Below are 22,953 nucleotides of genomic sequence, written 5' to 3'. Positions count from 1 at the left end.
TCCTGAGTCAGGCAGAGGAGAGGAAGCAGGCAGAGCAGCAGGTGAGAGAGACTGTCCTCTGGATATTCCCAAGGGGCTCTGAACATGAGAGAGAGTATCTCAAAATTCTCTCTTAATCCCCCAATCTATTTTTGGAAAGCCTCCAAGGAATGAGATCGGATACCCCTAAAGCTTTTGCCTCTCCCAGTCCTTTTCTAATGTTTCTCTCAATTCTCTGCTTCCAATCCCTTTTGCCCTTTCAGGGAAAGATTATCTTTGCAGAAACGGGCCTGGATTCCTCTGTGGCAGAGAAGACTCCATTGGAGACCAAAGAGAGGCCACTGGGTAAGGAGGAAGGAGGGTTTTTTCCCATTTGGTCACACATTCTGTAGATTTTGCCTCTAATCTGTGGGGAGGACACTAGGGGCCAAGAGCCCAAAGTGGGGACATGTATTTTTACCTAGCTAAGATACAAATGTCAAAATGCACTCAGTAGGTATGACTTTTTAAAAGGCCCACCTGTAGTTAGAGATGCACTGCTTCACCTCTAAGAGAAGCATGTGAAAATGGCCTGGCACTTACCTTTGTCTCTCACAGGTGACAGAATGATGCTGGCAAGAGATGCTTATCCATCTTTGCATGAAGGCAGAGATGCAGCAGCCATGGAACCAGATCAGGTAGGGAGAATGAAGGATTGTGGGGCAAAGAGTCGCTAATGAATCTCTCCTCCTTCTCTTGGCTGTAAAGGCCATTGCATGAGCCTTATGTTCTGAGAATGGTGAACAATCACCTCACGTTGACTAGCCTCCTGAATGTTGCTAATGCAGTGGTACCTCTGGAGGTTCTGGAGGTCCGTTCTTAACCTGAAACTTTTCTTAACCTGAAGCACCACTTTAGCTAATGGGGCCTCCTGCTGCCGCCGCGCCGCCGGAGCACGATTTCTGTTCTTATCCTGAAGCACTATTTCTGGGTTAGCGGAGTCTTTAACCTGAAGCGTATGTAATACGAGGTACCACTGTATTATTTATCAGTAGTTGCAGTTTTATTTACAGATTTAACATTTAATGCTAAAATAGGCTAATCATAAAAACAGTGGCCAGAATTCACCTTTCCCCTCATTCCCCTCCCCGTGACCCGCAGTACCCCCTGAAGTTGACTTTAATGCATTGTGAAGGTTCCCCCCACCTCCAGAACAGTAGATGGGGAGAGCAAAGATAGGATCCTTCCATCTGGGAAGCTGGAATCGATGAGCAGAGAGAATTACCGTATTTTTCGCTCTATAACACACACCTGACCATAACACGCACATAGTTTTTAGAGGAGGAAAACAAGGAAAAAAATCTGAAAGAAATAGTGGATGTATCATTTTTGTACTTCATGCTGTGGCCACAGACATGTGATTTGACGGCGAGTTTGGGTTAGCCCAATGCAAAAATCCTGAGAATCCATGTGGATCTGCGCATTGTAACCACTTTTTTGCACCATTGCAGCCCCAGGCAACAGTGGGTACGTGATGTTTTTTGTCAGGGAACTGCCATCGGAGTGCAGGGTGGTGGAGAGGCTCTCGGACGCTGGGGAGGGAACCAGCAGGGAAAGAGGGAGATCTTCCGCTGAGGAAGAAGGGAAGGAGTCGGAGTCGGAGGGAAGGCGCAGGGACGCTTCCAGCGAGACCAGTGGAAGAGAGCTCAGGACCTCCCCTGGGGACGCCCACTCTGCGCAGAAAGCTGTCGCGCAGGGAATCCAGGCGGAGACTTTCTGTCAAGGAGCTCTTATGTTGGAAGAAGTTCAGGAAACGCCCACTGACGGATTCTGCCAGTGATTAAGGCAGCCACGAAGTAAGGGCTGTCTGGTCAGGGAAAGTTTTAGCCAACTACTCGGCTTGGAGCGGTTTTGGCGCTTACGCACAAGCAACCCCTAATCCCTTTACAGCAATCTGTCAGTCACCGACGTTATTTGTGCAGAGGAGGCATTATGAGCAACACAGAAGGAGGCGGAGGGGGAGCCAGGGAAGTACCAACTCTGGAGTAGAGAAACACAGATTTGGAGTAACAGCTGGCTCTCCTAGCGGCGCGGCTCGATGAGAGGCGGGCTCAGGATGCGCAGGGGAAACCCACCCCCATCTCAAGGAAGGTACCAGGACTGGTGCATAAGTTTGGGGGCGATCTGAGGAACTACCAGGCTTTTAAGACAGAGGTGCAGTATGCACTGGATCTGCAATATGATGACTTTGTGGACGAGGGGGCGAGAGTTGCCTTTGTGGTCGGACACCTGGAGGCTGGAGCCAGAGAGTGGGTTAGACCACTGATGGCATCTGATAATGATGCCCTAAAAGACTTGAGGAAGTTCTTTGCAGCCGTGGATCTGATGCTTTCCAGCCAGATTGAGCAGAGCGTGGTACGCAGGCAGTTGATGGCGTGCAAACAAGGGAACCAATCAGTCAGTACTGGTCGCGATTTGCCATGCTCATACACCGACTTGGTTGGGATTTGACTGCAGAACCGATTCAGATGTTATTTGAGGAAGGCCTGGCCCCCGCAGTAAAAGATGAACTTTCCCGCCGCCCCGCCCGCAGTTGATGCATCAGCTGACCAAGGCTGCGCTTGCCATCGGAGCGAGGCAGGAAGCGCGGGCTCTGGAGAAGTGGGAAGGCAGAGGCAAGTGTTGGAATGACTTCCGCATTCCTGAAATACCAGAGCAACCTTCCCCGCCAGTGGAGCCAATGGAGGCGCGCGCGGTGTTTCAAACGCTGGAGAAGTTCGAAAGAAGGAGGGGAAAACGACCAAGAAGTGTTTCCTCTGCCAACAGCCAGGGCATTTTGCCAGGGTCCGCCCTCAAAGGAAAGCATGGCAAGGAATGGTGGGGGCTGCCGGGAGTGAGGAGGAGGGGCTGAAGGAGCAGGGAAAAGCCAACGCTTGGCTGCCGATAGGGCCCAGCAGCCAGGCGAACAACCAGTAAATGTGCCCAAGCCAGAGCCCCCCCGAGCAGCCATTGCCATAGAAGTGGTGCTAGAGCTCCCTAACGGCCACCCACTCAAGATAAAGGCGCTGTTGTACTCAGGCAGTTCTTGCAATTTTCTTAGCAAGGAATTTGCGTTAGAGCATCAGCTGCTGACTCTGTCACTATGGAGTCCCTTACAAGTCATGACGATCGATGGGAGGGAACTCCTGGGGGGGGTAACACACCAGACGCCCCCCATGAGAATGAGGATTGCCAGGCACACTGAAATTATTGCCTTTCATGTAGCCACTCTGGCAGGACCGCCAATTATACTGGGAATGAGCTGGCTGGCGCTACATGATCCGTTAGTGGGATGGCACCAGCGGACGGTCTCATTCGGGTCAGCTCACTGCTTGGAACACTGCCATGGGGGGGGGGGAACCCTGAGGATGGCAATAGCCAGAGTGGCAGGGATGGCGGTGGGAGAGAAGGGGCAGGTACCACCGCAGTATGCTGACTTGCAAGATGTCTTCAGTGAGAAAGAAGCGGATAGACTGCCCCCTCATAGACCCTTTGACTGCCAAATCAACCTACTCCCAGGAGCCCAGCTGCCAGTGGGCAAACTGTACGCCATGTCGGACAGGGAGATGCAGGAGTTGAGGGAATTTATAGACAAGAACCTGAAAAGAGGGTTCATAAGGGAATCAAGGGCGGTGGGGGGCAGTCCAGTGTTCTTTGTGGACAAGAAGGACACTAATAAACCCAGGCTGGTAGTGGACTTCCGGGCCGTTAATTCGGTGACAGAACCAGTGACCTTCCCCATGCCCAGGATTGACAACATTTTTTTTTTTTAATAATATTTATTACATTTTCCAATAAGAACATACAAATACAAAACAACTACAATAAAAACAAACACAAACAAAAAAACAAGTATAATTTCAAAACTTATTTTCTCAACCTTATTTCCCCGACTTCCTCATACCTCACCGTTTTGTATTCTAGTTTCATTATCCCAACAGCAACTCCATTCCCTTATTTCCCAAAAGTTTTTTACTAATTCCCTTCCTTTTCTTACTCTAATGTCTCTGAAAACCAATATTTTTAAGTCCATGTCAATCTAACATTCTTTAATCTTGTAATATTTATTAAGATAGTACTTAAATTTCTTCCAATCTTCTTCCACTGTCTCTTTCTCCTGGTCTCGAATTCTGCCCGTCATCTCTGCAAGTCCCATATAGTCTGTCATCTTCATCTGCCATTCTTCCGGAGTGGGTAGATCTGATGTCTTCCAATACTTTGCGATAAGGATCCTTGCTGCTGTTGTTGCATACAAAAACAAAGTTCTGTCCTTCTTTAACACCACATGGCTGACCATACCCAGGAGAAAGGCCTCTGGTTTCTTCAGGAAAGTGTATTTAAACATCTTTTTCATTTCATTATATATCATTTTCCAGAAAGCCTTAATCCTTGGGCATGTCCACCAGAGGTGAAAGAATGAGCCTTCATTTTCTTTACACTTCCAACATTTGTTGTCTGACAAGTGGTAAATTTTTGCAAGCTTGACTGGGGTCATGTACCACCTATATATCATTTTCATAATATTTTCTCTCAAGGCGTTACACGCCGTAAATTTCATGCCGGTGGTCCACAACCTTTCCCAGTCAGCAAACATAATGTTATGACCAATATCTTGCGCCCACTTAATCATAACTGATTTAACTGTTTCATCCTGCGTATTCCATTTCAACAGCAAGTTATACATTTTTGATAAATTTTTAGTATTGGATTCTAACAATTCTGTTTCCAATTTCGATTTCTCCACCTGGAAACCAATTTTCTTATCCATCTTATAAACCTCCATTATTTGATAATAGTGGAGCCAATCTCTCACTTTGTCCTTTAAATTCTCAAAACTCTGCAGTTTGAAGTTACTACCCTCCTGTTCTAAAATTTCCCAATATTTCGGCCATATACACTCCATATTAAGTTTTTTCACAGCTTTTGCCTCCATTGGTGAAAGCCACCTTGGAGTTTTACTCTCCAGTAGGTCTTTATATCTGATCCAAACATTGTACAATGCTTTCCTGACAATATGATTTTTAAAACCTTTATGAACCTTAACTTTGTCATACCACAAGTATGCATGCCACCCAAAAAAATTGTTGAAACCTTCCAGATCTAAAATGTCTGTGTTCTTAAGGAGCAGCCAATCCTTCAACCAGCAAAAAGCTGCTGATTCATAGTAAAGTTTCAAATCTGGCAGGGCAAATCTCCCCCCTTTCCTTTGCACCAGTTATAATCTTAAATTTTATTCTGGGCTTTTTGCCCTGCCAGATAAATTTAGAAATATCTCACTGCCATCCCTTAAAACACTCCATCTTATCAACAATTTGCAATGTTTGAAACAAAAATAACATTCTAGGCAATACATTCATCTTAATAGCTGCTATTCGACCAGACAAAGAAAGCTTCAAGTTTGACCAAATTTCTAAGTCTTTTTTCACTTGGTTCCAACATTTCTCATAATTGTCTTTAAATAAGTTCAAATTTTTAGCTGTCATATTAATCCCCAAATATTTTACACTCTTAACCACTGTTAAACCTGTTTCATTCTGAAACCTCTCCTTCTCTCTTACTGTTAGATTTTTCTCTAATACCTTAGTCTTTGATTTATTTAATTTAAATCCTGCCACTTGACCAAACTCCTGAATTAATTCCAAAACCCTTTTCGTACTGGATTCCGGCTCTTGCAATGTAAGTACCAAATAATCTGCGAATGCTCTCAATTTATATTGTCTCGCTCCGACCTGAACCCCTTTAACCAGCTGGTCTTTTCTTATCATATTCAGCAATACCTCCAGGACCGAAATAAAAAGTAGTGGGGAAATTGGGCACCCCTGACGTGTCCCTTTTTCTATCTTAAGTTCTTCTGTAATAACATTTTTTACAATTAGCTTTGCTTTTTGTTCAGAATAAATTGCGCCTATACCGTTTTCAAAACCTTGGCCTACCCCCATCCCATGGAGATTCTTCTTCATAAAGGTCCAAGAAATATTGTCAAAGGCTTTCTCCGCATCCACAAATATCAAAACAGCTTTTGTGTTTATATTAACTTCTAACATTTCCAAAATGTCTATTATGTTCCTTACATTATCTGATAAATGCCTTCTCGCGAGAAAGCCCGATTGATCCCTATGAATCTCCCCCATCAAAACTTTTTTCAGTCTCTTAGCTAAAATGTCAGCAAAAATTTTGTAATCCACATTTAATAGAGAAATTGGGCGGTAGTTCTTCAGTTGAGTCTTTTCAGTCTCTGTCTTCGGTATAAGCGTGTTATAAGCCTCTTTCCACGTGTCAGGTGCTTCTTTCCCCTCAAGAATTTCATTACAGACTTCCTTCAAAGGTTGTATTAACCATTCTTTTAAAGCCTTGTAATATTTGGAAGTCAGTCCGTCAGGTCCCGGAGATTTGCCCAGTTTCATGTTTTGAATGGCGTCTTCTATTTCTTGTTCAGTTATTTTCTGATTCAAAAGCATTTTGTCTTGACATGAAATTTCTTTCGTCCCATTTTTCTTCAAGAATTGTTCTATATCAATATCTTTTTCTGGCCCTTGTGCATATAATTGTTTAAAATATCTCTGGAAGCAGCTTCTAATTTCAGTTGGGTTGTTAATGTTCTTTCCATCCACTTCTAAATTTGTCACTGTATTTAGTTTTTGTCTCTTCTTCAATTGCCAAGCCAACAATTTCCCGCATTTATCAGCAGATTCAAACGTTTTCTGTCTCATTTGTTTAATTTTCCATTCTATTTCTTGGTTCATCAGTTCCATGTATTGCATTTGGTATAATTTAATTTCTCTCAAGATCTCCTGAGACTTTGGTTTTGATCTCAATTTCTTTTCTCCTTCTTTAATTTTTTCTAATATCTTATCCTTTTTCTCGTTTTGGCTTTTCTTCTTTATTGCATTTTGTTGTATCAAGAAACCTCTCATGACCGCTTTGCTTGCGTCCCAGATTACTCTTTTTTCCACATTAGTCCTCATGTTAATTTCAAAATAGTCTCTTAGTGTTTTTTTGGCCTTTTTACAAAATTCTTTATCTCTGAATAATGAGTCATTCATCCTCCATCTGAAGGTAACAGCTGTTGTTTGGTTCATCTCCATCTTCACGGCATTATGGTCCGAGCAAGTCTTTGGGCAGATTTCCACTTTTTTTTATCTTCGATGCCAGTCCTCTAGTAACCCATATTTGGTCGATTCTAATCCAGGTCATTTTGGCTTCAGAAAAGAAGGTTCCTTCTCTTTCAAGAGGATTTTTTAATCTCCAAATATCAACTAAGTCCATATTGTCAGTCATCTCAAAAAAGGTTTTTGTTGTTTTTTTTTAAATTTTTTATTAGCTTTCCATTTTTAAAAACAAAACAACAACAACAACATACAAACATAAAAAATACAAACAAACACATAAATTCATACTTTCTTAACCTCTTTTTCATAAGCCTCCTTTCTCGGACTTCCCCATACCTTCCCCTTTTTGCATCCTTGTTTTACAGTTTTTCAGCAACCCTTTTAACCAATTAAATTTAAATTTATTCTCCTTTTCAGTTTCACCTTAAATCATAAGATAGTTACCGCTGTAATTATGCATCTTCCTTTCCCTTAACATTTTAGCACTCCTCAATTTTATAGCAGTTCTTAAGATATACTTTAAACTTCTTCCAGTCTTCCTCCACAGTCTCTTTCTCTTGGTCACGGATTCTGCCGGTCATTTCTGCCAATCCCATGAAGTCGATCACTTTCGCCTGCCACTCTTCCAGCGTGGGTAGCTCTTGTGTCTTCCAATACTTTGCTAGGAGAATCCTTGCTGCCGTAGTGGCGTACAGAAAAAAGATCTTATCCTTCCTTGGCACCAATTGGCCGACCATACCCAAGAGAAATGCCTCTGGTTTCTTATGAAAAGTGCATTTCAGTACTTTCTTAATTTCATTATAAATCAATTCCCAGAAGGCTTTAATCTTTGGGCAGGTCCACCAAAGGTGGAAGAAGGTACCTTCAGTCTCGTTACATTTCCAGCATTTATTATTGGGCAGATGGTAAATCTTCGCAAGATTAACTGGGGTCATGTACCACCTGTAAATCATTTTCATAATGTTTTCTCTTAGGGCATTACATGCCGTAAATTTAATACCTGTGGTCCATAACTGCTCCCAGTCAGCAAACATAATGTCATGACCTATGTCCTGTGCCCATCTAATCATGGCTGACTTCACTGTCTCATCTATTGTATTCCATCTCAACAGCAAGTTATACATTCTTGATAAATTCTTAGTATTGGGTTCTAGCAGTTCTGTTTCTAGTTTCGATTTTTCCACCTGGAAACCAATTTTCCTGTCTTGTTTATAGGCCTCCATTATTTGAAAATAATGGAGCCAATCTCGAACCTTGGACTTTATTTTCTCAAAACTTTGTAATTTAAGTTCACCACTTTCTTGTTCTAAGATTTCAAAGTATTTTGGCCAATTAGTTTTCATATTACGTTTCTTCACCTCCTTAGCCTCCATTGGTGAAAGCCACCTGGGAGTTTTATTTTCCAATAAGTCCTTATACCGGATCCAAACATTGTATAGTGCTTTCCTGACAATATGATTTTTGAAACCCTTGTGCGCTTTAACCTTGTCATACCATATATATGCATGCCAACCAAACCTATTATCAAAACCTTCCAAGTCTAGAATGTCTGCATTTTCAAGAAGTAGCCAGTCTTTCAACCAGCAGAAAGCTGCCGATTCGTAGTACAGTCTTAAGTCCGGCAGGGCAAACCCCCCTCTTTCTTTTGAATCAGTAAGTATCTTAAACTTTATTCTGGGCTTTTTGCCCTGCCAGACAAATTTAGATATATCTTTCTGCCACTTCTTGAAACAATCTAGTTTATCCACAATTTGTAATGTCTGAAACAAAAATAACATTCTAGGCAATACATTCATTTTAATCACTGCAATTCGACTTAACAAGGAAAGCTTCAAGTTCGACCATATTTCTAGATCTTTCTTTATCTCTGTCCAGCACTTGTCATAATTGTCTTTAAATAAGTTTACATTCTTAGATGTCATGTTAATCCCCAGATATTTTACTCTCTTTGCCACCATTAACCCAGTTTCCTCTTGGAACCTCTCTCAACATTTGTTAATTTTCCCCCCAAAACCTTAGTTTTTTGTTTATTCAGCTTAAATCCTGCAACCTGACCAAAAGCTCGAATTAATTCTAGAACTCTTTTTGTGCTAGTGTCTGGCTCTTGTAAAGTTAAAACTAAATCATCTGCAAAAGCCTTCAGTTTATAATGTTTGGCTCCGACCTGAACCCCTTTCACCAGCTGGTCCCCCCTAATCATATTCAGCAGAACCTCCAGGACTGATCCAGAATAGATCAAATATGGATTACTAGTGGAATGGCTCCAAAGATAAAAAAAGTGGAAATCTGCCCAAAGACATGCTCCAACCATAATGCGGTAAAGATGGAAATGAAAATAACAACAGTTGGTTCCTTCAGATGGAGAATGAATGACACCCTATTTAGAGATCCAGAGGTTTACAAAAAGGCCCCAAAAACTTTGAAGGACTATTTTGAGATAAATCTGAGGACAGAAGTGGAGAAAAGAGTAATTTGGGACGCAAGTAAGGCCATGATGTGAGGTTTCCTAATACAACAGAATTCCTTAAAAAGGAGGAAACAAAATGAGGAGAAAGACAAGATTTTGGAAAAAATAAAAGAAAGTGAAAAGAAATTGAGATCTAAACCAAAGTCTCATGAGATTTTGAGAGAAATCAAATTTTATCAGATGCAGTATATGGAATTGATGAATCAGGAGATAGAATGGAAAATTAAGCAAATGAGACAAAGGACATTTGAATCAGCAGACAAATGTGGGAAACTTCTATCATGGCAATTGAAGAAGAGACAGAAATTGAACACAGTCACAAGCTTGGAGGTGGATGGAAAGAACATTTTTAAACCAAATGAGATCAGTAACTGCTTTCAGAGCTATTTCAGAAGATTATATGCACAAGGGCCGGAAAGCGAAGGAGAAATGGAAAATTTCCTTAAGAAATATGGATTACAACAAATTTCGCAACAAAGTATGTTGGTTTTAAACGAGAAAATAACTGAGCAAGAAATAGAGGGTGCCATTCAAAACATGCAATTAGGGAAATCTCCAGGACCAGATGGACTAACCTCCAGATACTACAAAGCTTTGAAGGAGTGGTTAATACAGCTGCTTAAGGAGGTTTGCAATGAAATATTAGAGGGGAGAAAGGCACCTGAATCGTGGAAAGAAGCTTTCATCACACTTATACCAAAGACTGAAGTTGATAAAAAACAGATCAAGAACTACCGCCCTATATCATTACTTAATGTGGATTACAAAATATTTGCAGACATTTTGGCAAAAAGATTGAAGAGGGTGTTGGTGGAGGAGATTCATAAAGATCAGGCAGGCTTTCTCCCGGGTAGACATTTATCAAACAATGTAAGGAATATAATTGACATTATAGAAATGTTGACAGTGAATAATAATACAAAGGCAGTTTTAATTTTTGTGGATGCGGAGAAAGCCTTTGACAATATTTCTTGGAAGTTTATGAAGAAGAATCTCCATGGGATGGGGGTAGGCCAAAAGTTTGAAAATGGTATAGGTGCAATTTACTCGGAACAAAAGGCAAAGTTAATTGTAAATAATGTGGTTACTGATGAACTACCTATTGAAAAAGGGACACGGCAGGGGTGCCCAATATCCCCATTACATCTCAAAAAAGGTTTTTGGTAGCCTTCCGTCTTTAGAAATTACATGTCTTTGTGCTTTATCCATGTTTGTAGAGACAACTCCATTCATATCTCCGATCAAAATTATATTTGAATCCATGTAATCCAGCAAAATCTCATGCAACTTTTTAAAGAATTCGGATTTGCCTTCATTTGGTGCGTATATTCCTAGAATCAAAAATTTCTGGCCTTGTAATTGAATTTCAATTGCCAGATATCTTCCTTGTTCATCTTTAAATATTTGTTTCGGCATCAGTCTATCCTTTGCATATATAACCACTCCTCTTTTTTTCACTATGTCAGGTGAAATAAATTCATGTCCTAATTTTTTATTAATAAGTAAGACCCTTTGACTGCCAAATCAACCTACTCCTAGGAGCCCAGCTGCCAGTGGGCAAACTGTACGCCATGTCGGACAGGGAGATGCAGGAGTTGAGGGAATTTATAGACAAGAACCTGAAAAGAGGGTTCATAAGGGAATCAAGGGCGGTGGGGGGCAGTCCAGTGTTCTTTGTGGACAAGAAGGACACTAATAAACCCAGGCTGGTAGTAGACTTCCGGGCCGTTAATTCGGTGTCGGAACCAGTGACCTTCCCCATGCCCAGGATTGACGACATTTTGACCAGGGTGAGGAAGGGAAAGATTTTCACCAAGCTGGACCTAAGAGGGGCGTACAATCTGATCAGGATGAGGGAGGGAGATGAATGGAAAACCACCATGTTCACCCCTCTGGGGGCCTTCGAGTATCTCGTTATACCCTTTGGACTCCAAGCGGGTTCAGCGTGTTTCCAATCTTTCATGCATCACGTTCTGGGGCCCTTGCTGTACAAGAACTGCGTGGCCTTTTTAGATGATGTGTTGATTTATTCGGAGGACGAGGAGCAACATGTCAGAGATGTCCGGGAAGTGCTCAAGAGGCTACAGGAGCACCAGCTGTGGGTCAAACTGGAGAAGTGCCAGTTCCACACCCGAGATGTCGAGTTCCTGGGGTACCAATTGTCAGACGAGGGCCTAGCTATGGATCCAGGCAAGGTACAAGCGGTACTGGAATGGAAGACACCCAAGACCAGAAGGACGTGGAGAGGTTCCTGGGGTTTGGGAACTTCTATCGGAAGTTCATCAAGAACTTTGCCCACTTAACGGCACCCATCACAGATTGCCTCAGTAGCAAGAAGAAGTTCGTCTGGACGGAGGAAGCACAGCAATCTTTTGAAAGGCTAAAGAAGGCGTTCGCTTCAGAAGAGCAGCTCTTGCACGTGGATCTGCAGAAGCCAATGAGGCTGGAGACTGACACATCGGACAGAGTGGTGGGGGCAGTACTGCTCCAGCCGGGTGGAGGAAACCAGTCCGGTTGGAGACCTTGTGCCTTTTTCTCCCGGAAGTTGAACAAGTTGGAGCAGAACTACACGGTGTATGACCGGGAGCTGCTGGCTATCTACGAAGTGTTTCGACGCTGGAGACATTTGCTGATAGGGGTGCAGCACAAGATCCAGGTGTGCATGGACCATAAGAACCTGGAATACTGGAGAACGGCGAGGGTACTCAATCAGAGACAGGTGCGGTGGGCTCAGGAGTTTTCCAAATTCCATTTTGAGATTCATTACATACCGGGGGAGGAAAACGTCAGAGCAGACGCCCTCTCCCGGAAGCCAGAGTATCTGGAAGGAGAGGGAGCGCCGGAAGAACGACATGTGATACCCGAGGACCGATGGGTGGGGGGGGAGTGTTGGTAGGGCGACGGGAGCTTGCAGAGGGGACGGCAAACGACAAGTACGCCCAAAGCAAGATCAGGGAACTCAGGAGGGCAGGAGGAAACCCGGGGGGGTTTGAGGAAAAGGATGGGGCACTGTATTACAGGGGGGCATTGTATATACCAGAGGGGGACTTGAGGAGTAGAGTACTCAAACAACTGCACGACAGCCCCATGGCAGGACATTTTGGGCAACACAAAACCATGTTGTTAGTCACCAGGCAGTTCTGGTGGCCAAAGGTGAGGGAAGATGTACGAGAATATATAAGGGGGTGCAACCGCTGCCAGAGAGCCAAAGGGGAGAGGGCGGCACCAGCGGGGATACTGGAACCATTACCCACACCAGAAAGACCATGGGAGGCAGTGTCCATAGATTTTATGACCGATTTGCCCAAGTCAAGGGGCAAGACCGCCGTCATGGTAGTAGTCGACTTGTTAACTAAGATGTGCCATTTCATCGCTTGCTCACATGCAGTGACGGCGGAGGAAACCGCCAAGCTGTTTGTGGAACACGTTTTCAGGCTGCATGGCGCCCCCTTGAGGGTTTTATCAGACCGAGGGAAACAATTCACTTCCAGGTTCTGGAGGAAGCTCATGAGCCTACTTCACGTAGAGGTCAATTTCTCGACGGCCAGGCACCCGGAGACCAACGGGCAGGCAGAAAGAGCGAACAGTATACTCCAACAATACTTACGGTGCTACGTCAGCAAGAGGGAGAATGACTGGGTAGAGAAATTGGCATTGGCCGAATTTGCCTACAATAACGCGGAGCATGTGTCCACAGGAATGAGCCCGTTCATGGCCAATTATGGCTGTCACCCCAGAGCATTCCCAGGGGAAGGGGAGGAGAGATGGAGTGTGCCCGCAGGTGAACAGTTTGTGGAAGAGATGGAAGCCCTGCACCAACAGCTTAAGATGAACTTGGAGAGGGCTAAGGAAGTGTACAAGAGGCAGGCAGATAGGAGCAGGAGGGAAGGAGAGACCATAAGGGTGGGGGACCAGGTGTGGTTGTCAACCCAAGAGTTACCGTTCAAGGGAGGTTGCAAGAAATTAAGGCCTAAGCGACTGGGACCCTTCAAGGTAACAGCAGGTGAACCCGGTGGCCTTTAGGCTCAAACTGCCTGACAACATGAAACTACACCCAGTATTCCATAGGTCATTACTCTCACCATACCGGGCAGGGAGGGAATTTCAGGGACGAGAAGGAGAGGTTCCCATACACCCACAGGTAGAGGAGAGGGAGCGCAGCAGTCACGTAGCGGAGATACTAGATTCAAGGTGGAAGGGAAGACAGGTGGAGTATCTAGTGGCTTGGGAGGGGGAGCCTGAGTCGGAAAATGCATGGGTGCCAGCGGAAACCATCGAGGATGAGTTTCTCCTGGAAGAGTTTCACCGCAGGTTCCCAAGGAGGCCCAGACCCTTAGCGAGATTCTGGGAGGAGCAATTTGGCACCACAGACGATGAAGAGGAGTTTGTGGGCTTTCCAGCGTCTGGGCAAGAGGGAGGAGAAGTGTCTGAAGGGGTGGAATCGGATTGGGAAGATTCTCCAGTGGGAAGAGGTAGTAGCAGGTGGAGAGCAGTGTTCGAGTCATCAGAAGATGGGGAAGGTTCCTTCAGGGTCCTGGAGGGGAGGTGGATGTCAGGGAACTGCCATCGGAGCGCAGGGTGGTGGAGAGGCTCTCGGACGCTGGGGAGGGAACCAGCAGGGGAGGAGGGAAGGCGCAGGGACGCTTCCAGCGAGACCAGTGGAGAGAGCTCGGGACCTCCCCTGGGGACGCCCACTCTGCGCAGAAAGCTGTCGCGCAGGGAATCCAGGCGGAGACTTTCTGTCAAGGAGCTCTTATGTTGGAAGAAGTTCAGGAAACGCCCACTGACGGATTCTGCCAGTGATTAAGGCAGCCACGAAGTAAGGGCTGTCTGGTCAGGGAAAGTTTTAGCCAACTACTCAGCTTGGAGCGGTTTTGGCGCTTACGCACAAGCAACCCCTAATCCCTTTACATTTTTGGTGCAGGCTGTAGCCATGGACATGCTATGTGATCTGATGGTGAATTTGGGGTGACCCAATGCAAAGATCCTGAGGATCAATGTGGATCCGTGCTTTGTTACCACGTTTTAAGTGGGGAGGGAATGAAAAACAGAAGGGACAAGGAGCACGAGAGGGGTGTGCGGAGAAGCAGCTGGCTAACAATGCAGGAGAGGGGGTTAACGGGAGGGAGGAAAGGAAGGGAAAAGTTCCCCCCTCCCAAGCCAGCCTCCCCCCCCCTCCAACCTGCATGTTTTCCGGCTGCCTGCGAGTCCCTAGAATGCTGGACGCAGCAGCACCGGAGCATGGAGAGGAGGGTGTGGTGGCTGTCGGCTGCGCTCCTAGCCGACGGAACCTCAGCCAGGTGGGCTGGAGCCTGCGCGCAGTGTGACTAGGAAGGAATTAGAAGGAAGGACGCGATCCTTTCCTTTCCCCTCTGCTTGCCAGGAGGGCAGGGGATTTCCCTGCTCTTTCTTGCGTTTGAGCAAACACAGCAACCGAAAACAGAAGCAGGTGGGCAGTAAGACCCTGAGGCAGAATGCAGGAAAGCAGCAGCCTTGCTTCTGCAGCCTTCCCTCCTCCATGCGATCTGATTTTTGCCTGATTTTTGCCCCTGCACTCAGGCCAGTCAGCTCCAGGGACCACACATTCGCTCAATAACACGCACAGACATTTCCCCTTACTCTGTGGGAGAAAAAATGTGCGCGTTATAGAGAGAAAAATACGGTATTTGAAGATCACTATGTGGCATTCCATCCATTCCCCCAAACGCTTAATACCAGTCCTTAAAATACACGCAAAAATACAGTTTTGTTAAAACATAAAAATATGCATCCATAATAAAAATGTGCAGCAAAACAATTACATTAAAACAAAACAGCAATGAACAGGCAGAAAACAACAGAGCAATGTGTAGTAGATAATCTGTATGTTGTCTAAGAAGGGGACCTTTCCCTTTTTATTTTAGGGTCTGGTGTGCTTTGAAGATGTAGCTGTTCATTTCACAGATGAGGAATGGGAGTTGCTGGATCCTGACCAAAGAGCTCTGTATAAGGAAGTAATGGAGGAGAATCGTGGGATCATGGAGTCTCTTGGTAAGGCTGCCTTTTGGATTACAATATCTCTTTTGGAATTCTTTTTGAAATTCAGTCCCTGAGGCTGTGATCTGTTTCTTTTTTGTTGCAGATGGTGATGAATCAGAAAGGAAGAATGAGGGAGACCAGATTTACACAATGGAAAAGCAGTATCAATATTTGGAGCGTATAGAAAGCTTCAGAAGAATTCATACAGGGGAGAAACCATATCAGTGCTTGGAATGTGGAAAGAGCTTCATTCAGAAATCCTATCTCCGTGCCCATCAAAGAATTCACAGCGTGGAGAAACCCTATAAGTGCTTGGAATGTGGAAAGAGCTTTGCTTGGAAGGTCAATCTAACAGCCCATGAAAGAATTCATACAGGGGAGAAACCCTATCAGTGCTTGGAATGTGGAAAGAGCTTCATCCGGAAGAAAAGTCTCACAGGCCATCAAAGAACTCACAGCAAGGAGAAACCCTATAAGTGCATGAAATGTGGAAAGAGCTTCAGTTGGAATGAGAATTTCACTCTTCATCAAAGAATTCATACAGGGGAGAAACCATATCAGTGCTTGGAATGTGGAAAGAGGTTCCGTCAGAGTGCCCATCTCACAACCCATCAAAGAATTCATACAGGGGAGAAACCATTTCAGTGTTTGGAATGTGGAGAGAGGTTCAGTCATAGGTTCCATCTCACATCCCATCAAGCAACTCATACAGCGGAAAAGGCATTTCAGTGTTTTGAATGTGGAAGGAGCTTCACCCGGAAGGAAAGTCTGACTTCCCATCAAAGAATTCATACAGGGGAAAAACCGTATAAGTGCTTGCAATGTGGAAGAAGCTTCAATAGGAAGAATAGTCTGGCTTTACATCAAAGAACTCATACAGGGGAGAAACCATATCAGTGTTTGGAATGTGGAAAGAGCTTCATCCAGAAAATAAGTCTCACATCCCATCAAATAACTCATACAGCGGAAAAGGCATTTCAGTGCTTGGAATGTGGAAAGAGCTTCACCCGGAAGGAAAGTCTGACTTACCATCAAAGAATTCATACAGGGGAAAAACCGTATAAGTGCTTGCAATGTGGAAGAAGCTTCAGTTGGAAGATGAGTCTGGCTTTACATCAAAGAACTCATACAGGGGAGAAACCATATCAGTGCTTGCAATGTGGAAAAAGCTTCAGTCACAAGGGAAGTCTCACTTCCCATGAAAGAAGTCACAGCGAGAAGAAAGCATATCAGTGCATGGAATGTGGGAAGAGCTTTAGCTGGAAGGAAAGTCTGACTTCACATCAAAGAATCCATACAGGGGAGAAGCCCTTTGAGTGCTTGGAATGTGGGAAGAGCTTCACTGATAGAGCAGGTCTCATGCGTCATCAAAGAATCCATACAGGGGAGAAGCCCTTTGAGTGCTTGGAATGTGGAAAGAGCTTCAGTCAGAAAATTGGTCTCATGCGTCATCAAAGAATCCATACAGGGGAGAAGCCCTTTGAGTGCTTGGAATGTGGGAAGAGCTTCACTCAAAGAGCAGGTCTCATGTCCCATCAAAAAATCCATACAGGGGAGAAGCCCTTTGAGTGCTTGGAATGTGGAAAGAGCTTCAGTCAGTACTCCCGCCTCAGTTCGCATCAAAGAACTCACAGCAAGGACAAACCATATCAGTGCATGTAATGTGGAAAGAGCTTCGCTTGGAAGGAAAGTCTCACTCCCCATCAAAGAATTCATACAGGGGAGAAACCATATCAGTGCATGTAATGTGGAAAGAGCTTCGCTTGGAAGGAAAGTCTCACTCCCCATCAAAGAATTCATACAGGGGAGAAACCGTATGAGTGCTTTGAATGTAAAAAAAGGTTCAGTCAGAGCGCCCAGCTCTCCGTCCATCAAAGAATTCACACAGGGGACAAATGATACCAGTGCTCAGAATGTGGAAAGAGCTTCATTCGAAGCGCCCATCTCACTTCCCAGCAAATAATTCATACAGCGTACCAGTCTTCCAGAACTGGAAGACTGGGGAAATATCATCAAAGGAACTGAAGGAGGTGAGGACAGCTGACCCCACCTAGGCCCGAAGTTACCCCCCCCCCAATAATCACCCCAGGCCTCAAAACTGTCCAAAATTCCTTTTGTCTTCTAAAAAAAATCCAAAACAGCTTTTCTCTGCTCTTCTCTGCTTTTCTCACAAGATGCATAGGAAAAATGTTATTCTTTTATCGGTACGAGAAGGCTTCAAAAAGCTAATGAATAGGCTCTGTCGTTGCCAAGAATACTCAAGCCTGAGAACTGACTTTTATCTCATTCAGTTGCAACATCTTTGGACATGCTGAACCGCTCCCATTGCCCTTTCCTGGGAAGGGTGCCAAGAGTCCAAAATAGTCCCGAGACAGGAACTTTCTGTTCATGCTAAGGAGACACATGGGGCAGAAACTTTTCAGAAGGAGGAGAAAGGGGAGGGAACTGGAAGGGAAATATATACTCTGTGCAAATGGTTGTGAACTTGTGCTTGTTTGTGAACTATCACACTTGCTCCTTCTACCAGTTCGTGGATGGTAGAAATAAAGCTTTTTCTTCGAAACTATTCCTTGAGTGTCTGTTGACTCCCATTTTCCCTTTCCCGGGCGCAATATTTTTCCCCACCCGAGGGCAAAGCCTCGTAAGGCTACAGAACAATGGCAAGAGAAGCTGATGAACTATGCAGAGTTGGCAAAGCTAACAGATAAACTGTCAGGGGAAAGACAATAGTGACTTTGAAAAAGAATGGGAACCTTTTACATCATATCTGCAGAAACAACAACAAAAAGAGTAATTGGCAGGATTTAAATAAACATTTGCAATTTTCTTTACAAAAACAGGAAACTTAATATGACAATATAGAAGTAAATATAAACAGCAGAATGTAATATAAGATGTAATAAACTAGTGATGGAAGTTGAGGGAAGTCCGCAGGGAAGGGGAAAATTGAAATCTGAATGTAATGTATTGATTTTAGACATTGTTAAAAAATAAAAATCTAAAAAAAATGATTTAAAAAAAAAGGATTCATACAGCGGAGAAGCCATATAAGAGCTTCAGTTGGAAGAGAAGTCTCACTTCACATGAAAGAACTCACAGGGAGGAGACACCATATAAGTGCTTGGAATGTGGGAAGAGCTTTGCCCAGAAGACAAGTCTCACAGCCCATGGAAGAATTCCCACAGGGGACAAAGCATAACGGTGCTCAGAATGTGGACGGAGCTTCGGTCAGAGAGCCCAACTCGCTTCCCATTAAAGGATGCCTATTAGGAGAGGCATAGAAACAGAGAATTGTAGAGTTGGAAGGGACTACCAGGGCCGTGGCAGTGCTGGAGTGTCTGCTGAAGCATGCCTGACAGATAGTCGTTCAACCTCTGGTGATGAACCTGCAAGGAAGGAGAGGTCACCATCAGAATTTTCTTCCTGATGTGTAGCCATTTGGATCCTACCCTCTGGAGCAGCAGAAAACAAGCTTGCTCCATCTTCCATGTGACCCTTGATCATCTTGGTCACCCTCCTCTGCGCATGTTCTAGCTTGTCAATATCCTTCTTAAATTGTGGTGCCCAAAACTGGACACAGAACTCTGGTGGAGTCTAACCAACTTGGAATACAGCATGACTATTTCTTCCCTCAATCCAGACACTACACTTCGGTTGTTGTAGCCTAGAATAGGATCAGCTTTGTCTGCTGCTGCATTGCACTGCTGAAGAGGAGAAGGGAGAGTGGAAGAATGAAAAGCCTTTGAGTGGGACATGGGTGTTCTATCCGAGGGAAACTGACCACCGCACCAGCCGGAGAACTTCCTTAGTGCTCAGGTCCCCAGCTGTCAGGAAGGGAAGGCAGGATCAGCACCAGGGAGAGGATCGGAGGAGTGTGCTTCAAGGCTACAGCTAGAAAGCCAGCAGCAGAGGGAGAACATCCATGTTGTCTTGTGTGAAAACAACTCAAGTAAAAGCCTCACTATTTTGGAATCTCAACTCTCATGGATAGTAATGGGGTTACCAATTCTCCTACTTGGGCTCAAGCAACTAAGTTTATGGAGCATTTTTTCCAAGAGCTTTGGACACTTTGGGAAGGACTCTAGCAAATTCATCAGGTAATAGCCAGTCAAGGGTGACCAGACTGGCTTTATAAAAGCAAGACAAACTGCAGATAATATTAGATTAGTGGTGGATTTGGTAGATCAAAATAAAGATAAAGACCAGTTTGTAATTATATCACTAGATGCTGAAAAGGCTTTTGACAAAATCTGTAAACAGTACATGGAAGTAGCTTTACTTAGATTTGAATTTCCTTTGGTTATCTTAAAAGGGATTAAAGTAATCTATGAAGCACCTACGTCAAGAGTCAAAGAGAATGGTAATCTCTCTGCCACCTTTCCTCAGGCCTGAGGAACCAAACAAGGATGTCCTATTTCGCCATCGCTTTTCAGTATCTGCTTAGAACGCTTGGCTTTCACCATGAGACAACACTGAGGTTCACAGAGTAGTTCACAATACATTTGAATATAAACTAGTTTTATTGTTTATTTCAAATGATAGATGCTTTTGGTAAAATATCAGGTTATTCTATTCTATTATTCTGTTAATTGGTCCAATCAGAATTGATGCCAGTAGGCCAAAATCTGATTGCACATTCCTTCAAGGAATATCAATTCCAGATTTGTTCCAAATCTCTACAATATCTAGGGAGCTTAATACCAAGCAGCTTAATACCATGAGATAAAAAAAGTAAGTCACACTTAATATAAATAAAATAATAAAAGAGATTTCTTCATATATTGGTATACAGAAGTCATTGAACCTTACACTTTGGAGAAGGTGGAATGCTCTCAAAATGAATATAATTCCCAGATTAATTTATATTTTGAGAGGACTTGCAGTTTCTATATCTCATGTTTTCAAATGATAAACTCCCTGTTTGGGAAATGCCTTTATATTTATCTACTTTATACTTATCTACTTTATACATATCTACTGTCATGTATTAAATACTGGAAACTCATTGTTGGTCTTAATTTTCCGATGTGGGTGACCTTAGAATATGCACATACAGCCCCTTGGGTGGGCTGGAGAATACAGTCATACCTCGGGTTACATGTGCTTCAGGTTGATCGCTTTTGGGTTTCGCCATTCGCGCATGTGCAGACGGTCAAAATGACGTCACGTGCATGTGCGGAAGTGGCGAATCGCGACCTGCACATGCGCAAACGCAGGTTGCGTTCGCTTCTGGATGCGAACGGGGCTCCGGAACGGATCCTGTTCGTATCCAGAGGTACCACTGTACTAGGATCAAAATATTTGAAATCCCAGGTGACTCTAGAAACAACTAAGTCAGTTAGAAAGATATGGAACGTATTGTGTCTAATAAAAATAAAGTTGATCTCTACTCGCATGCCAAACTTGCCCTGTGGGGAAACCCTATATTCAAAATTGCTAAAAAGATGGTACTATGGAAAAATTTAATGGAAACAGGTGTATTGACTCTGGAGCAAGTGATAGAAACTAGAAAGCCAGGGAATACTTTTTACACCTACCTACTAACAATAAAGGGACGTGGGTGGCGCTGTGGGTTAAACCTCAGAGCCTAGGACTTGCCGATCAGAAAGTCGGCGGTTCGAATCCCTGCGACGGGGTGAGCTCCCGTTGCTCGGTCTGCCAACCTAGCAGTTCGAAAGCATGTCAAAGTGCAAGTAGATAAATAGGTACCACTCCAGTGGGAAGGTAAACGGCGTTTCCATGCGCTGCTCTGGTTTCCCAGAAGCAGCTTAGTCCTGCTGGCCACATGACCCGGACACTGTACGCCGGCTCCCTTAGCCCATAAAGCAAGTCAAGTCAAGTTTTATTGCGGCAAAAGCCAGCGACACAGAACACCACAAGATCAAACAAAAGGAAATCAACAACAGCATCAAGAAAAAAAAATTACACAAGGGAACTTCGCAGTGTGCCATTCAACAAAAGAGATTTACGCTTCCTGATTGCTAAAGTGCAAAATTTGGCCACCTCATATGATATTGAGCTTGAGGAATCTTCCAGAAGGTATTTTCATAGAATTTCGGGGGAGGATTCCAAATAATGTTGAAGGGGTATAAATTTTGATAAAAGCGGCAAAATAAGTTGAACTCGTTCTTCACTATAGAATTCGCAAAATAGAAGGATGTGAGTGACAGATTCCACCTTATTAGACATACAGGGGCAGAGACGCGCATGCATTGGTACCCGCGTAAATTTGCCGTACAGCACTGCTGAGGGCATTGTCTCAAAGCGGGCTCTGGAGAAAGCCCGTTAGTGATGTTAGTTAAGTAAGGGGCAGCTGCAAAATTAGACCAAGCTTTTAAACATCTATACGTCTCCCGGAGTAGGGCGTCTTCTTGTTGTAATTCGACATCGTAGAGTCTCTGAGTGATAATTACTTTTGCCTTGTTCAGAGTTCCAGTAAAAAGATTTTCAGGGTTTAGGCCAATTTGTTTGATCTTGTTAGTTATTTGCATAAGCCAAGGAGGATAGGGAACTGCGGCCAGGAAGTAAGGTGACAGTCCCTTAGGATTGTAATGGATTTTCAGCCAGAGGGATATTGCTTGCTCCCAGACTTTTAATTCCACTCTGGGCAGTCCTGCCTCTTGCCTTAAGACTGCATTAGGTGTACACTTTGGGGTAGCAAATAATGATCTTAAGAATTTTGATTGTACTGTTTCAAGGGTCTTAAGGTTGGTAGATTTTGCTGGAAGACCTTAAAGCATTCCCTGAGTATAAGTTTTGCCTGGATGCATTCACGGTCAAACCATTTCTTGTTGGTAGGGAATTCATTGTGGCTAGATCTCCTGAATCTTGACAATAACGGTCTGGCCAATAAAGCAAGATGAGCGCCGCAACCCCAGTATTGGCCACGACCGGACCTAATGGTCAGGGGTCGCTTTACCTTTTTAATACAAAATGTAGTAGACTAAAGATGTTTACATTAGTATTATGATAATAATATCGTATTTATGGGTTAGGATATACATATAATCCCCCCCCCTTTTTCAGAAAACAACAGCATACAAGTTGTCTCAGGGGTGGCCTGGAATTACCAATGGATGTGGCTCACTATTCGCTAACCTTAGGCTCCGCCCCTTGAATGCTCCACCTCGACACTTAAAACCTGTGCCTCCTCTAGGTCAGTCGTCCCCAAAATGGGTGACACCCCCCTGAAGGCCTAGGACTTGCTGATCAGAAGATCAGTTGTTCGAATCCCCACAACGGGGTGAGCTCCTGTTGTTCGGTCCCAGCTCCTGCCAACCTTGCAGTTCGAAAGCACGCCAAAGTGCAAGTAGATAAATAGGTACCGCTCCGGCGGGAAAGTCAATGGCGTTTCCGTGCACT

General features: G+C 44.1%; 3 protein-coding genes across 3 annotated transcripts in view; 1 reads left to right on the top strand and 2 right to left on the bottom strand.

Annotated features, from left to right (window-relative positions):
- LOC310827688 (uncharacterized protein) overlaps positions 1-20,296 on the top strand; it is a 91,071-nt gene extending 70,775 nt beyond the window's left edge. Inside the window, exons 7-8 of the mRNA XM_083703997.1 lie at positions 16,257-17,243; positions 17,329-20,296. Of these exons, the coding sequence (XP_083560123.1) occupies positions 16,257-17,243; positions 17,329-17,554 (1,213 nt within the window). The 3' untranslated portion in view covers positions 17,555-20,296. The remainder of the gene's footprint in view (positions 1-16,256; positions 17,244-17,328) is intronic.
- LOC310827696 (uncharacterized protein) overlaps positions 1-22,953 on the bottom strand; it is a 751,453-nt gene that overhangs the window by 110,952 nt on the left and 617,548 nt on the right. The window lies entirely within an intron of this gene.
- LOC310827855 (uncharacterized protein) overlaps positions 1-22,953 on the bottom strand; it is an 89,069-nt gene that overhangs the window by 49,585 nt on the left and 16,531 nt on the right. The window lies entirely within an intron of this gene.

Source organism: Podarcis gaigeae (assembly GCF_964106915.1).
Source record: "Podarcis gaigeae genome assembly, chromosome: 12".
Lineage (NCBI taxonomy): Eukaryota > Metazoa > Chordata > Lepidosauria > Squamata > Lacertidae > Podarcis > Podarcis gaigeae.
The sequence above is the reverse complement of the archived record's forward strand: the minus strand, read 5'-3'. Positions and strand labels throughout refer to the sequence as shown.